The 16,344-nt window shown below is 41.7% G+C and overlaps 1 protein-coding gene across 24 annotated transcripts in view; it reads left to right on the forward strand.

Annotated features, from left to right (window-relative positions):
- The window catches only part of MAGI1 (membrane associated guanylate kinase, WW and PDZ domain containing 1), a 636,912-nt gene extending 621,473 nt beyond the window's left edge, over positions 1-15,439 (forward strand). For 17 of the 24 annotated variants that reach the window (XM_025985045.2, XM_025985062.2, XM_025985069.2 and 14 more), the window contains 5 exons: positions 6,086-6,179; positions 6,329-6,389; positions 7,325-7,468; positions 10,190-10,328; positions 14,397-15,439. In XM_025985045.2, the coding sequence (XP_025840830.2) occupies positions 6,086-6,179; positions 6,329-6,389; positions 7,325-7,468; positions 10,190-10,328; positions 14,397-15,160 (1,202 nt within the window). In that variant the 3' untranslated portion in view covers positions 15,161-15,439. Of the gene's footprint in view, positions 1-6,085; positions 6,180-6,328; positions 6,390-7,324; positions 7,469-10,189; positions 11,789-12,377; positions 12,467-14,396 lie in introns of those variants that run through there. The other 7 variants (XM_025985127.2, XM_025985135.2, XM_025985143.2 and 4 more) reach the window with 2 other exon arrangements.
- The last annotated feature ends 905 nt before the right edge of the window (positions 15,440-16,344 follow it).

Here is a 16,344-nt window from a genome sequence, read left to right on the forward strand (position 1 = left end):
TAGAAAGTGATCCCTATTAGTTTAAAATTCAAGGGGTTGTAAATGGTGCCTTTCAGAACAAAATAAATTGTAAACCAAACAATAAATATTTGAAAATTGTTGGTTCTAAGAACAGAGAATTTTCTCGGAGCCAAAAATACCCCATACCAAATGTGGAGGAAAAAATAGCTCCTTGATTGCTGATGTACTTCACCCTGCCTCAGATGCATGGTTAGTAATTTACCATGTGGTCTGGAGTCCATTCCACCAGTTCACCACTCTGGAAGGCAATTACAATTTAGGAATGTGATCACAGGATGATAGGACATAGGTTCCTAATGGAAAAGATGAAGGAAGCCAGAAAAATTAAGCGAGAAGTGGTTGAGAGAGCCAAATGTAGTATATAAATTTAGGCACATCTATCTGCATGCCCTACAGAGATTTCAAAACACTAACCCAGAAGAACTCAACACAGGCATTGACTTGCTGTGTCTATATTGGTCAGTCTTAATGTGGGAAGGATAATGTCCAAAAAAGGAAGGAAGGAAAGAATGTACTCCTTGAGGGAAGGGCTTAGAAAAAGAGCTTGAAATCAGGAATGCTATAAATATGCAGAAGCAAAGTATACTACTGTGCACATACTAGGTATTAATGAAGTACAGTGGAAAAGTTTTGGAACACCAAAAAATATAGGGCAAGGTGAATTATCCAGTAGCAGTTGTCAATAAAGACTTTTTTTTAAAACTTCAGTACTTAAAAAATATAAAATTCAGGTAGACACATCACATACTTTCTTGGCTAGAAGAAAGTAAACATTAATGCTGATACAATGTAGTTGAGGACCAATGTGCTGCCCGGGATGTGATTTCATCCCAAGATACTGCAGCAAGTCCTTGCCATGATTTAAAAAGCAAAAACAAAACAAAACAAAAAAACTCTTCCATCATTTACTTTGTAAATTTCAGAAGCCAGGGAATGGAAATCGGGTCTGACAGAGGGTGGATTTGTGATGCTCGTCTTTTAATGGAGCCAAAAATGGCCATTTGGAAATTAAAATTGAGGCAGGGGAGTCCGATTTCTGGAGAGATGCTGGAACAATCCAGAAGTTTGCAAACACCTAGAAGACAGAGCTTCCATTAATGAGGGTCTGATGAAGAGAAACACATGGCAGATCACTTCCTCTCTGGGAGGGTGTGTTAGACATGGAAGACTGTAGAAAAAAGGGAGTATGTTTCAGGCACCTCTGCTCTCCTTCATACCTTTCGCATTAATGTTTAATTCATCAAGTAGCCCAAAGATAGTTTGTGTTGTGGTCCTTGTGAAGAGACTAAAGTTCTTAGAAACCCACGTTATCCAGAGTACTGTTGTCAGAAACCCCAGGAGGCACTTTGAGAGCGTGGGAAAGTGTGCTCTCCTTTTGGCGGTGCTTAGAACCCACTCGGGATCCACTTCTTTCCCTAGCTCCTGCTGCCTGATTCTTTATCGTGTCATTGTTTACCTGGTACTTTCTCCAACTTACTTATGTCTGTCTGTACTTTCACTTGCTTCTCCCATTTCTCTGGGTCCTCCCTGGCCCCCCACCAGCCCTCTTCAATGATGACTCAGAAACGTGACTTTCCTTTATTTGGCTTGTTATGTTCCTAGAAGGCCCACCTTCACAGACCATGGACAGGCCTAGATCGGGGGTCCTCCCCATCTCTGCTTTTACTATCTTTGGGACCAGAGTGGGAGGTGCAAGTGGGGGCAGAACATTTTCTCCTATGAGATGTGGGCCAGGCCTAATAAATATGTAAGGGCAGCACAGAAAGGCCCAGAGAAGAGCTGACCATACTGAATCTGAACTTGAAATTGACAAGTCAAACCACACACGTTTCCTTACCTCTTGCCTTCTGCAGAAAACTGTGAAATCTGGGTGGGAATGAGACTTTAATCAGACAGGGCCTACCCTTGGCTTATTCAGACTGACAGAGAACCATTATGAATTGAGTTCTAGATAATGAAAGTATTTATAAGCTTAAAAATCAGTTACTTATATTAGGTCTTAAATTTGTACTCCAGATCATTCTGATTCCAAGTATTTGTTACAGAGTAGGCCAGGGCATAGCAACCTGGGTTGCCATTGCTATTTCCTGGGCCAAGGCATAGGATAGTATAAATATCTTAATAGAAGACTCTGTGGATATGATAGCTAGCAAAGGAATAGGGTGAAAGGAACAGGGTTCCAACCATAACACGTTTTTTTGAGTCTCCCAAAACTTCAAATATTTATAGAATTAAAATTTTCAAATACTTCCTTTAGATATTTATTACACATGTATTTATGTACTAAAATATTTATGAAAGAAATGATTGTATCCTTTGTTGATTTATTTGGCTTTGTAGTATGGATTCCATAAGGGAGGCTAAAGGTATTAACTTGGGGGCTAGGTTGGAATTGTAATCACTTGCCATGGAGATATATTGAAACCCAAGATAGAAGCTCCTGTCAGAAGTTAGTGCCCTGATTTAGCACAATACCGTGACAGTGCCTTGAGAGCTAAGATATGCTTTGCTTGAGACATGATTGCCATTGGAAAGTGTAGTAATATTTTCATTCCTCTAAAGGGCTAAAGTAGGTGTAAACACTGATTAATAAAGGAATAGGATACTTACTGGAATTTATCATAAAAATAGCCAAATAGTCCATCTGTCTTTGAGCTTTAAAAGTCAAATACATTGGCATCCATTCATAACACGGTGCTGGAGTAGGCTTTTTTTTTTTTTTTTTTTTTTTTTCTTTTTTAATCAAGGGCAAGTTTTACTTTGGGATGGAGCTATAGATTTGTGAGAATGGGCTTCATCTCTGTGTTTTAAAAAGCTAGAAAGAATTTCAACACCTAAAGCCTCGGTTTAATTCTAAACGAAGACCTAAAAGTTTAATAAAATAGGTATAACTTTATTGATATTTTAAAAGCATCCTGGAAATCAGGGTGTGCTAAAAGTTATTTTAAGTACTTGGAGATGGCTCATGAAATCTAGAATCAAAGCAGGGTATTTTGTTTTTTAATTCTGCTGTGATAGTTGGTGGTATTGATTTTATTTATTCATGAGAGACACACAGAGAGAGGCAGGCTCCCCACAGGGAGCCCTATGCAGGACTCGATCCCAGGACCCCAGGATTGCTACCTGAGCCAAAGGCAGATGCTCAACTACTGCGCCACCCAGGCTTCCCAAGAAATGGTAGTTGTTCATAGATTAAGAAACATAGCAATAGGAGGAAAATTCAGTGAGCTCAAATAATCATTTGCATATAAATGTTAATTTGTTAAATGCTTAAAGTTAATCTTCAATCCAAAACAGATTTGCATATAAATATGCAGAAAATAGAAATGAAGGATAGGCGGAAGATTAATAAAAGAATTGTATTTATATGTGTATTGAGTGATTATCTGTCATATCAAATCATGAAAGCGCAGAAATAAAGAAACTGTTTCAGAATGGGATCTGATTTGCCTAGAAAAGCCCTGGCTACCAAAAACACACAAGAACTCAAAAGGGGAACTCCTGCACAGTTCAGTAATTATAATCACTTTAATTACAAGGAAACGTTCTTTTTCGTATCCTGATTATGATTTCCCCATAGCCCGAACAATCTTGCGATTTCCCAGAGAGTCTCCATAAAATTAATTATGATAAGCAATGTGAATTTTTTAAAGGACCAATACATGGGTTGATGAAACGTCTAGTGAATTATATTGATAGGCAGTCCAATCTCTTAGTCCATTGTTCTGACACAGTGGGTATACTTTATGAGAAATCACATAGATTTACCACCTTGGTTGTGCTAGGTAACTGCAATCATAAAAATGTACTAATAATATGGTTTTAATATTGTGATAACAGTAGTAAATACATGCTCCCAATAAAAAAAAATGTGCTAATCATCTTTTGTATGGTTTTTATGTGCCAGGCACTATCCCACACACTTTGCTTTTCAGATAATCTTTACATAAGTTTTCTTAGATACTTTTGTTACCCTATATGTACAAGAGAAAACTGAGGCTTTCAGTTTTAGAAAGTTTAAGTGACTTTGCATAAGTCCCAACCAGTAAATTACAGAGCCAGGGGTACACACAGCCAGACAATCTGAGTCTGGAATCTGACCTTCTAACCATTATGCTAAGAAACCTGAGAAACACCACCTCCCCAGCTCAGGGTGTATTGGCATAGTAAAGGCTCTGAGGATGCTCAGAGGAAAAACAAAATATGCCCTCTGTTTCACCTATTGTTTCTCATCTTCAGTTGGCCACAGGTTCCTTTACCTCAGAATCTGTAGAAATAGTGGGTAAAACAGACCATGGAAAACTTGTCCTGTAACATGAATTGGATTCACTTTACAGTGTACTTGATCTAGTGTATTTGATTTTCTTATTAAACAGTGTACTTGATTTTCTTACTAAACTTGTGCCTAAGCTGTCAGCATCATGGGCTTTATAGGTGGAATATAAACTGTTAAAATCATAATTCAGCCTTTTCATTTTGCAGAGTTTAACTTAAGTTCCCATGGAAATAATTTTAAAAAGTAGAAGTGGTAGCAAGGGCCATCACTACAGTAAAGGTGTACCAAATGCTTACTGTATGCCAGGTACTCTACTAAGCTTTTCATACACTTTTATCAAAGAGAAGAATCGTGTTATTCCCTTCTATCAGATGAGGAAAACAAGGCATACAGCTAATGAGTGGGGAAAGGGGGATTGGATCTCAAGCCCATGATTTTAACTGGGCAATGAAATAATAGAAAGCCAGACCCAAGCTGAGTTAATATCCTCGGGAAATTAAAATGGAAGACAGACCACAAGTAATTGGGATTTCTGGGATGTCCGTCACCCAGAACTACAGTGGAGAACAAATGTAGTCCAGGTATCCCAAGTGGGACTACGTAACACATTTTCCCAATTGAAGCTTTCTTACACATTATAGGTGGATATATGTATTCTGTAAGCATTAGGATGCATACTATGAACCTCAGGGCTCCTAGAAATTTGTAGACTCCATTGCATACTATGAATTAAATTGGCATTCACAGGCTAATCTTAGAACCTAACGACCACATTTAGTATTTACTTGATGAGAAAAATTATGCCAAGTTCCAAGTAGTCAACCTAAAAATAAAAAAATAAATATTAAAAGTGCACCTTGCACATATATATAGTTGCTTGCTATCTGTCTTGATCTTAATGGAGAAATAATTAGTAAAAGAATATATAGCCATTACTATATAAATGATTAAATTTTAATATATGCATATTGGTATGCAGTCCATAGGGCATTCTCATGAGCATTTTCAAATTCTGGATCTCCAAACTTTTAGAGATTAATGAAGTTGCTTATGAATGTGGTTAGTGGAGAAGAAAGTCAATTTACATAAGAATGTAATCATATTCATTATATTAGGGTGGCTTCATGATTTATACAACTTATATTTACAAACTCTGGCTCTAACTAATGCCAAGTTTGGAAATTAATTTTTCATCAGTGATACTAGATGAGATCTGTGAAGAACTCTATATTTTCAGTTGTGCTTCATTAAAAGCAAAGGGGAAGAAGGTAGAGATTGTGTGTGTATGTATAGTTAACAAGATGTTAGCATACTTCAGATTTTAATATTCACATGAGGAAACCAAGCAGACTCACTAAATATTGCTGATAAACTGTAGGAAACAGTAGAGACATTTACTATCAGCCTGTAAAATTCTGGGGAGAAGCACTATTGGTGTGGTGCAGTGTCTTGATGGGACTGCCATTTTTAAGTATCAGGAAGGCAGGGAAAGACACCTACCTTGGCTACAATTTTAGAGTAGCATTTTCTGGGGCAAACTCTTTATTAGTTCATTTGTGGGGATATCAGTTGAGAGGAAGGTAATAAGGACATACATGCCTCATATTACAGAAGAGCTTAGAATGATTCTTTAAAGTCCTAATTTTTTAGAAATTCAAGTCAGAAGTGCTTCAAACAGTGACAGAGAAACCAGACTTGTCATTCAGATATGGGACTTCTACATCTTGCTTGGTTTGATGATCTCTTCTCTGGGGCCCTCATTCTGTTATGCTCTGTCTCTCCCTACAGAGTCTTCAAATGCCACTCTGCTGACCAATGCAGAGAAGATTGCCACCATCACCACCACACACACCCCTTCTCAGCAAGGGACCCAGGAGACCAGGTTAGACATAGCTTTCTTTCGTTGATCTTGTTAGGTTTAAGGGCAAAAAACTAACTCCTGGCCTGACGATTACTCGTCCTTATTTATTTATTTATTTTTTTTCAGTTTCTCCATGGTTTTTTTTACATTTATTTCTCTCATTTTGGCAGGAATACCACTAAACCAAAGCCGGAATCTCAGTTTGAGTTCAAAGCACCCCAGGCAGCACAGGTGAGGGGCATTCTTCTTTTTTCTCTGTTTGCTTTGCACATTTCCTCCCAATTTTCCAAAGCTATTTTTATGAGATATCTTTTATAAGATACCCTCAATTAAAATAAATAACCTCTTTGTGAGAGGATATACTAAGTATGTACTCACATTTAGTGATCTAGGAAATGACATTTTATTTTACTACCTTTGAAAAATATTCCTAGATACCCTTTTCTAGGTGGGAAAAAACAAAAAACCATAATTGTCTCAAAAACTGACAATCAGAGAAAGAGCAAAGTCACTAATATCTACTCATGGTATTCATAACTGTGTTTATGCTAAGAAAATGTCTTTTTTTGCTAAGGTGACTTGTGAATTTCAGGTGAGACCTGTAGAGCCAGTCACCTGTCCCACAAGGTGGTAGTAGGGGGATGCACAAACATTCAGGTGAAGCAAATTTGGGAAAGACTGGGGGATGGTTAAACCGGTTCATTTTGACTGGGCCTTCTCAGAGCTCTCAGCAATCCATTCACGCTTCTCTTCAGCCAGGGTGGGAGCCACTCCCCAGATATGAGGAGGTCGTTGTTGGTGTCCTGGTGATGGACACTGCTGCCATTTTTCAGGCTTGGGGCAGGGAGGCTGAACATCCCGCACTGTGCAGAATGGTATCGTGTAATGACTTCCTGCTATAAATACAATTTGTGGCCTCACTGATTAAATTTTAATATATGCATTTTAGTGTGCGGTCTACAGGCACACTCATGAATGTTTTCAAATTCTGCATCTGCAAACTTCTAAGATGAATGAATATATAAACAATTGAGAATCACCAAGAGAAGGATAAAGACTATGCCTTTTTGTCAAATCACCATGACAGAATATTTGGGAAGAGGTGGGAAGAAATACTTGTGCGTATATGCTCTCCCTGAATGATAGCATTTTGTTTTTTTAAACAGGAGCAAGATTTTTATACTGTGGAACTGGAAAGAGGAGCCAAGGGATTTGGCTTTAGTCTTCGAGGAGGCCGAGAATATAACATGGACCTCTATGTTCTGCGCTTAGCAGAGGATGGTCCAGCAGAAAGATGTGGAAAGATGAGGGTACGTAGGAAGAGGAGTCTGGGCAAATAAGTCATCTGCAGTGACTTTTTGACATTATGTGGCTAGAACCTTCTTATTCTCAAGAACTGCATTTTCTCTTGTTTTCAGGGCACTCTAAATGCATGATTCCCACCCTATTGTAAATGTCTCCCTCAAGCATGGTTGGTGGTAACTGTTCAAGTTAGGTGAGCTTTTCTAACTCTTCAGGGTTGAATGAAAGATTGAAATTACTTATAAATTTATTGAAGTAAATACTTTCTCAATCTTATTCCCATAGTTATTTTTTTTCTTTCTTATTCATGAGAGAGACACAGAGAGAAGCAGAAACATAGGCAGAGGGAGAAGCAGGCTCCCTGTGGGGAGCCTGATGTGAAACTAGATCCTAGGACCCCAGGATCCCGACCTGAGCCAAAGGCAGACAGTCAACCACTGAGCCACCCAGGTGCCCCCCATTCCCATAGTTCTTATACTTAATCTCATAAGGCAGGCATATCACAGGAAATCCTGGGTATACCAGAATGCTTACGGAGTAGGAAAGGCATGTAGTCATGTAGGTTCTGGGTGGTGAGCTCCATTCACTCTCCAGCTGTCACCTAGCCTCAGGAGCAGGTCAACTCTGCTTTAGTAAAGGACCAGCATCTCCGAGGCATGGATATTCATGGTTGGTCTATAGGAGTCAAAGCTGCAAATTTCAAATATACAAATGCCAAAACATTGGACAGCCTGGGTGGCTCAGCGGTTTAGTGCCGCCTTCAGCCCAGGGCATGATCCTGGAGTGCTGGGATTGAGTTCCACATCAGGCTCCCTACATGGAGCCTGCTTCTCCCTCTGCCTGTGTCTCTGCCTCTCTCTCTCTCTGTTTCTCATAAATAAATAAAATCTTCGAAAAAAAAAAAAAACAACAACAACAAAAAACAAAAAAGCAAGTTCCAAAAGATCACTCTGTTCTGTTTAGATATCTAATATCTATTACTGTGTATGCATATGTCACTTTCCGGCAGAGATTAGGTGGTTTAAAAAAAAAATCATCTTGTCATTATAGATCAGTCACTTAGACTGAGGTGTATACGTGGGGAGCAATTTGCAACAAATGAAAAGAAATCAAGACAGCCAGGTCAAGAAAGGAAAAAAAAAGTGCATGAATTCAGTCCAGAGCTAAAAGGAAAAAACAGTGACCTAGAGTAGGGAACTTAATATTTGTACTTAAGGCATAATGTTGATTTTTAAGTTTCTTCAGATTAAATTTTTCAAAAGATTGATTGATTAAGAAAGAACTAGGGAAGGGCAGAGGGAGACGGAGAGCATCTCAAGCAGACTCCCTGCTGAACGCAGAGCTGGACCCAGAGCTCGATCTCCTAACCCTGGGATCAACTCTGATCTGAGCTGAAATCAAGAGTCAAATGCTTAATCGATTGAGCCACCCAGGCATCTCCAGACTGAATTTTTAATGAGTGTTTTCTTTTTTAATGGAGAAAATAGACCATGAATATGGCTATAAAAAGGTAGTGGAAAGTGGTACATATTAGCATACAGTTTCCAAAATCAAGCTGTATTACCACTTTCTTGAATCTTATGCATTTAAGCACAATTTGTGCACAAAGGAATCGAGACACTGTGTATTCCTTTTGTTTAAATTTCAAACACATGGCATATGCTTTTCCATGTCTTTGGATACTGAAAAAAGTTTCTGATTGAATGAACTGTCATTAGCATGGTATTTTGTATTATGCTGTATAGTTCACAAGACATATTTACATGTATTATCCAATTTGGTCCTCCTACTTTGGTAGGGATGGGTTGTTAACATTTCCTTCTACAGATGAGAAAGTAAGTTCCGTGAAGTTAAAGGGTTTGAGCAAGTTCAGTTAGCTAATAAGTGATAGGAATTCAAAACTTTAATCTCCAAAGCCAGTGCTTTTCCTCTTCTGCCTTCTGGAAAATGAGCTCCATTAGAGCAAGGATCTTACCTGTCTTGTTCACTCCTTTATCTCTAGTGCCTAGAATAGTAGCTGACAAAGTAAATGCCACATCAGTGTATCAGCCAGGGTTGTGGTCTCATCAGAAAGCTCACCTGGGGAAGCATTTGCTTCTAAGCTCACTCACAGGATAGTTGGCAGGATTCAGTGCCTCTTGGGCTGTTGGGCCTAGCTCTCCTTCATTTCCTCATCATGGACTCTGTAGGGCAGTTCCCTATGTGCAACAAGTGAGACAACAAAAGAGGGGCACATAGAAGCCAAAATTACTTTGTAACCTTATCTTTGGATTGACATTGCATCACATTTGCCATACTCTGTTTATTAGAAGCAGGTCACTGATTCCAGCGCACACATGAAGGGAAGGAGATTACACAGCATATGAATACAGGAGGAGAAGATGGGGGGCGGGGTGCCATCCTAGAAACTGCCTACCACATCTTCTTTAACTCAACAATTAATATTACCCTTACTGCTTTATTTTTTAATCTCTTAGCACTTAATACTTTCTAACATACATGCATTTCTTTAATTTTCTTATTAATTGCCTTCCATTAGAATGTTGTCTCCATGAGGGTAGGGATTTTGTTTCTTTCACTGCTGGATCCTAAGCAACTGATTTTCTGGAAATATACTCCATGAATATTTAGTAAATCAATAAATGAAAGAATTTGAAATCATAAGGCACCTTGGTAGCTGGTCAAACCCTCGGTGATGTTCTCACTTTGTCTATCTCTTGCTTTGGCAGATTGGTGATGAAATTTTAGAGATCAATGGTGAGACCACCAAAAACATGAAGCATTCCCGGGCTATAGAACTAATTAAGAATGGTGGCCGCAGGGTGCGTCTGTTTCTGAAGCGGGGAGACGGCTCGGTACCAGAATATGGTGGGTCAAACTATGAAAACATTCCTTCCTTCCCTGGCATGACTCCATGAATTTGTCTCCAGAACTGCAGCAGGAAAGTCTTTTTGTTTTCCCCTATTCACCAGTGTCTTACCAGCCTTTCGCACCATGTGATTATTTGCCTCGCTTGTTCTGAAATCTCTACACATTTCATCCTTTTGCTTGCTTATGTGGACTGGGGCTTGGCCTAAGACAAGATCTTTATAGCCCTCTTTCTGATAATCAGAGAGAACATTTTGTCTAGTCCAACCAAGAGCGAAGGAATGTTTGCTTGAACTGTGCCAAACTGTTTCTCAGATCCAATTGTTAGCACAAAATGACTATACTCCTTTTCAGAAGCAGGAAAGCAGGTTTCCTGAGTGATATGTTGAGGCACAATTCTCCTTTATCTTTTCTTTTTTGATTACTTGATGTTTTTACTTAAGAGGCGGGAAATTTCGGAGATGACTTGGGGGCCTTGCTCACCCCCTATGCTCTGTATATGACACTTCCTCATCCCCCTTGTTGGTCCCTACCCCCAGTCAGACCACCTGAGCCCACTACTATAAAACAGACAAAACTGTTGATATATTAGCCATATGTTTTTAGATGAAAAAGGATGAAATACAATTCCCAGTGCTCATCATGAGGGAAACATGTTACTAATACCTTTCCTATGGGGAAAGCCAGGTTATACATAGAGTTCCTTTGTCATATGTGTAGACATGATTTGAGTAAACAGCAATGATCTTTACATAGCTTAGTGTTCTGATGGCAAAATATTGTATATTATAATGATTATGTCCTATTTATTTGAGAGTCTTGTTTAAAATTAAAAAGAAAAAAAGAAAAAAAAAAAAAAAGCTATGCCCTAGATGTAGGGCTTTTCTTCCCAACCAAAGGTCTACAGAAGTTTCTATAGAAACTGTGATTGAATGGTCCCCATATACGTTGGTCCCCTTTATTAGGGATTAATCTGTATCACCCTCCTTTCTGAAAGTCATTCTGCACAATTCCCAGTTGCATTTTAGACTTGATGATGAGATCTCCTTAATTAAGATGCAGCTCAAAGAGAAGGATAACTCATTTGAAGGACAGCCTTCCCAGGTGTTGGACACACATACAGGTGTAAAATCCAAGGGCCCAAGTTGGGGGGATGGGGCAAATCAGATGAGGCCCCTTTAGACATGGCCAACCACAGGGGAGGTATTTTGATGTTAGGATGCCACAGCTGTGCACTATACTAAACCTCTGACCGTAGGTGTATCAATGCCACTGAAACTGTGTAACATTGTCTCCCTTTTCTGTCTCCCCTATGCTTCTGTTGGATGTGATATTTCATTTGAGAATCATCGTCAGTAACCTGTGTACCTTCTCAAAACCTATGTCTGTTGCACTGAGGATGAAAATCCAACACTAACAAATGTTCTTTGGGCTAAAAATAAAGATCCTTTAAATACTCATTTTTCCAAGAAGGGTTGAACATGCCAGAGTTGTGCTGCTGTAATGTCTCCATGTGTCATTTGGACTAAATCTCTCTAATTCTATCAATTAGAGTCACAAATGGGTTACAATATGTTAAGTTCCAATATTTTTCTGACTTGATTGGAACCTGCTTCTCTGTGAGGCTATTTTTGTAATGAGTTTTTTGTACTTAATTTAACTGCCGCGGTCTTTGGGTGGGGGAGGGAGGGAACTTTGTTCTTTTGTTGTTTATTGTTAATGCTCTCCTATGCCAGCTTGTCATTGTTCCAGTTGTTTGAAAAAAAAAAAAAAAAAGAAAAAAGGATGCATCCATTGTCTGGGTTCTTGAGTCACCTTATATGGCTGTCTAAAAAATGTCACTGTTCTGATTGCGGTCTCTGCAGCCTTATTTGAGTGTTGCCTTAGACTGTCTGACTGGACAAATAAACTCTCTTTGCCCTATGTTAACAAATGCAGATTTTTTTTTCTTTCTTCTTTGTTATAGGGAATCTAAATGTTCAACTTTTTCTCTTTCTCTCTTTCTCTTTCTCTCTGACTGTTCTTGGTGCTGGGCCCTCCCTTCTACAGCGATGATACCTCCTAATATCGCTGCATGTATGAGAAATGAAAAGCTCGGGGAGGCTTGCTTCTACCTTATGGGCCATAATCAAACTACGGTTTGTAGCTCAATCAATACTAGGTGTTTCTGTGCTGTGGCCTAATTTCCTCATTGCTTCTGCTTAGCTCTATTTTGATATGTTTGGCAATTCATTCTGAGCACCCTGCGTTCTTTGAATTGTAAGTACACCACTGACCCTACTGAAGTCTTACTCTCCCTTATCTTAAAAGTAGGTGTGAGAAGCCCCAAGGTTAGATTCAAGTGCATGATCTAAGCACCTATCCTTACCCAAAGCTTAAAATGACTCTGTAGGCCCCGCTTTGTGTTAATTCTAGGCCCCAGCATTCAGAAAGAGCCAAACCTCATATCACAGAGCCCTGCCCTAGGTCCCTAAGGCTTTGTTGGACAGAAAAGTGACATTTCCTGCTCAGCCAGCTATCCCTTGGGAAACTGCAGCCCACAGGCCAAAGCTTGTTGACAAGCTGTTTTTCTAAGTAAAGTTTTATTGGCACATAGCCACGCCCATTTCTTTAATAAATTGTCTAGGGCTGCTTTTACACTATAGCCGCAGTTAAGTAGTTATCACAAACTTTGCAGCTGGCAAAGCCAACCAAAAATATTTACTCTCTGAAAATTCACAAACGCTGCTCTAGGCTATATGCCTATTTTTTATTAAAACCCATCCTAGGTTTTGGGAGATCATTCATGAAACAGATTGTTTAATGTTGACCTTGATGCCTCATGAAAGGCCCTTAAAGAGTTCCTGTGATTCCTTCGTCTCTGGGACTGTCACCCTCATTTGCCCTCCACTCGGCAGCACATCATTTCAGGTGTCTTGCCAGAAATAGTGTATGTAACGTGTATGACTTCTTGAGTTGGGTTGCAGCAGCGCATCCCTGCTTTCAAAAGAGCTCTCATAATATCGGGATGCTACCTAAAACATTGGCCGTGTCATTTCAAATAGTTTAATAATAAATAGGAGCGCCCATGGGCTTCTCTGCTTTTAAATCTATAGATATCTTAATGTCCTAAGAAGCATCACAGTGAGTCCTCAGCTCCTGGATGCAGTTAGGGATACCTGGCGTAGCATAAGGAAAACCGCCTCTGAAAGGTTTTCTCTAAACCCCATCTAACGTCAAACGTGCACCTGATAACCTTTCTTCCACTCCCTTTTGTCAGGCAGCTCCACATTTTGGGAATAGTTTCTTAAACCTACGCAAACTTAGAGCAAAGTGTTAAATAAAATTCACAAAGGTAGAGAGGATGTTCAGTGGACCCTCACGTGCACGTCCCATCTGCCAGTCATCAACATCTGGCCATGTGGCCTCTCTAAACAGCCCTTTGCCCACCACCCTAGAATCTTTTTTTTTTTTTTTTAAAGAAAAGTGTTTTAAAATAGAAGTATACTTTGCATTAAATGCTTAAAGCCTGAGTGTACAGCTCAGGGTTTGTTTGTTTTTTTTTTAAATCTCCGTATAAACACCCACTTTAATTACCCAGATCAAAATACAGACTCTATAACATTCCCCCAGAAAGCTCCCTCATCCCCCCTCTAGGTCAAGAACCTTAATGATTTTTAAGCGAATTAAAATATTCTTTAAAGAAGAGAATGTTTTCTTTGGTGGGGGCTGGGCGGGGAAGAAGGGTGGGCAGGGGAGGATGGGGGTGGGTGAGGAGGGAACAGCCAGAGGTAGTTAAGGTGGGGACTTTGTGCTGTCTCTAGATACACTGTCTGCCTTGTGCGTTTAAAGGCTAGAATCGTGACCCAGGCTGCGGCTCCTCAGTGACCTAGGTCTTGAGGGCAGCCGCGGGCAGCAGCCAGGTGCCACCTTTGCTTGGACCTTCACTAGTCCGAGGCCCAGTGGGCTTGGGTTCTGAGCGCTTTGACAGTTGTTTGTCGTGACTAATGAGACCCCAGGCGCGGGAGCGGGGACAGCAGCCCGAGGCCCCGATACCAAACTGTGGCTCTCGTTCCTTTGCCTTGGCAGACCCCAGCAGCGACCGGCACGGCCCCGCCGCCGCCGCCGGGCCCCAAGGTGTTCCGGAAGTGAGGGCCGCGCCCCCGGACCGCCGACCGCATCCGTCATTGGAGTCCAGTTACCCACCCGACCTTCACCAATCATCGCAGCATGGGGAAAAGCGGGCACACGGGAGAGACCCAAAAGGCAGCAGCAGAGAGTCCAGCAGGCAACCCAACGAGCATCACACCTGGAATGGCACTTCTAGGAGACCCGACGGCGGGGCTTGCCGACCCAAGGACCGGGCACCCGAGGGGCGGAGGGAGGCGCCCCCGGAGCGGCTGGTGCCCAACGGCCCCAAGAGGAGGTCCCCGGAGAAGCAGCGCCGGGAAGGCACCCGCAGCGCGGACACCACCCTGGAGCGCAGGGAGAGGCCCGAGCGGAGGCGCGAGCGCTCGCCCGGCCGCAGGAGGGACGGCTCGCCCGGCGCGCGCAGGAGGTCCCTGGAGAGGCTCCTGGAGCAGACGCGCCCCGCCGAGCGCAGGAGGGGGAGCTCGCCCGAGCGCAGGGCCAAGTCCACCGAGCGCAGGCGCGCGCGCTCCCCCGAGCGCAGGCGGGAGCGCTCGCTGGAGAAGCGGGACCGGGACCGGGACCGGGACCGCGAGGAGCAGCGCGGGGGCGCCCGGGGGCGGGCCGAGCCGGGGCCCAAGCCCGCCCCCTCGGGCTGCAGACCCGCGGCCCCCGAGCCGAGGAGGCGGCCCTACAAGGAATGCAGCACCGACCTCAGCATCTGAGCCGCGCGCGCGCGCCCAGCCAGCCTGGATGGACCGTGTGCGTGTCCGAGGGAGCGAGGTCGCCAACCTGAGATCATCCTCGTTTACGCACCTGGTGATGGTGACGCGTCTCACACCCGATGATCCGACGAATATAGCAACAAACATTTTATGCATTTGAAATCTTATAAGAAGAAGAAGAAAAAAAAAAGTATATATATACATATATATATATATGAAAAGTGTTGTGCCTGATGTATAATATTAAAAGAAAGTATTTTTAAATGCATACTTTTTTTTTTTTTTTTTTTTTTTGGAAATTTATTTGCCAAATGCTGCCCCGGAGGGATACAAGTTTTGTTTCTACGTTAAACTGTAGAGTTGTCCGGAATTGTTACCCCCCCACCCCCACCCCACACACTTTTTTTTTTTTGGTGGGGGGAGGGGAGGGCAATCTTTTTCTCTCCTGGTTTAAATAGGGCTGTCGATCATTTTTCTCTAAGGGAAATTCTTGATTCAGTTGATTTGATGTAGATTGTTACGTAGTGATGTAGTGCTGTAGTCAGGAGTCTTTCTTTAAAAAAGGAAAAAAGAAAAAAGAGCAAAAGGCAAAAGCTGTATGTGTAAAAGCTGAGGACTCTTTGGGATGGATTAGGATTGCCCATGATCCTAAGATGAAACTGTATGAAGAGACTACTATTGCAAATGAAGGATATTTATAGCTAAACTACACAGCACAAGGAAATGTGCCCTTCTGGAGTCATAGTTGGTTCAGAAAACAGTTTGGACTCTCCCTGGCTATAGAAAGGCGCGGAGAGGAGAGGTGGGCCTCCGTTTACCCAAACTGTAGCCCAAGCGCAGATGGGTCAGGTTCATTAGCATCACCACCGTCTAATAAGATCTCATTAAGGCAGCGCCGTCACAGCTTTGCTCAACTACTACTAGAGGGAACGGACAGCGACCACCTTCTGTGTTGTCTTGTCTGATGTGAGGCTGAATAGTGGACAGAATGGAGAACGATGTGCCCCGTGCAAGAGAGCCGTGAGAATCCCCAGTACAGAAAGTGTGTTCCTCCTTTTGTAGCATAAGCCCAAGGTTGCCCTTCGCTGAACTGGGGACTGGGGAGTGAGCCTTGGTGGAAGTTACCTCTCTGTTGATACTTAAAGAAGTGAGGGTTGGGGGTGCTTATTCCTAGAAGTGCCATT

This window comes from Vulpes vulpes, chromosome 9, assembly GCF_048418805.1.
Source record: "Vulpes vulpes isolate BD-2025 chromosome 9, VulVul3, whole genome shotgun sequence".
In the NCBI taxonomy this organism is placed as follows: Eukaryota; Metazoa; Chordata; class Mammalia; order Carnivora; family Canidae; genus Vulpes; species Vulpes vulpes.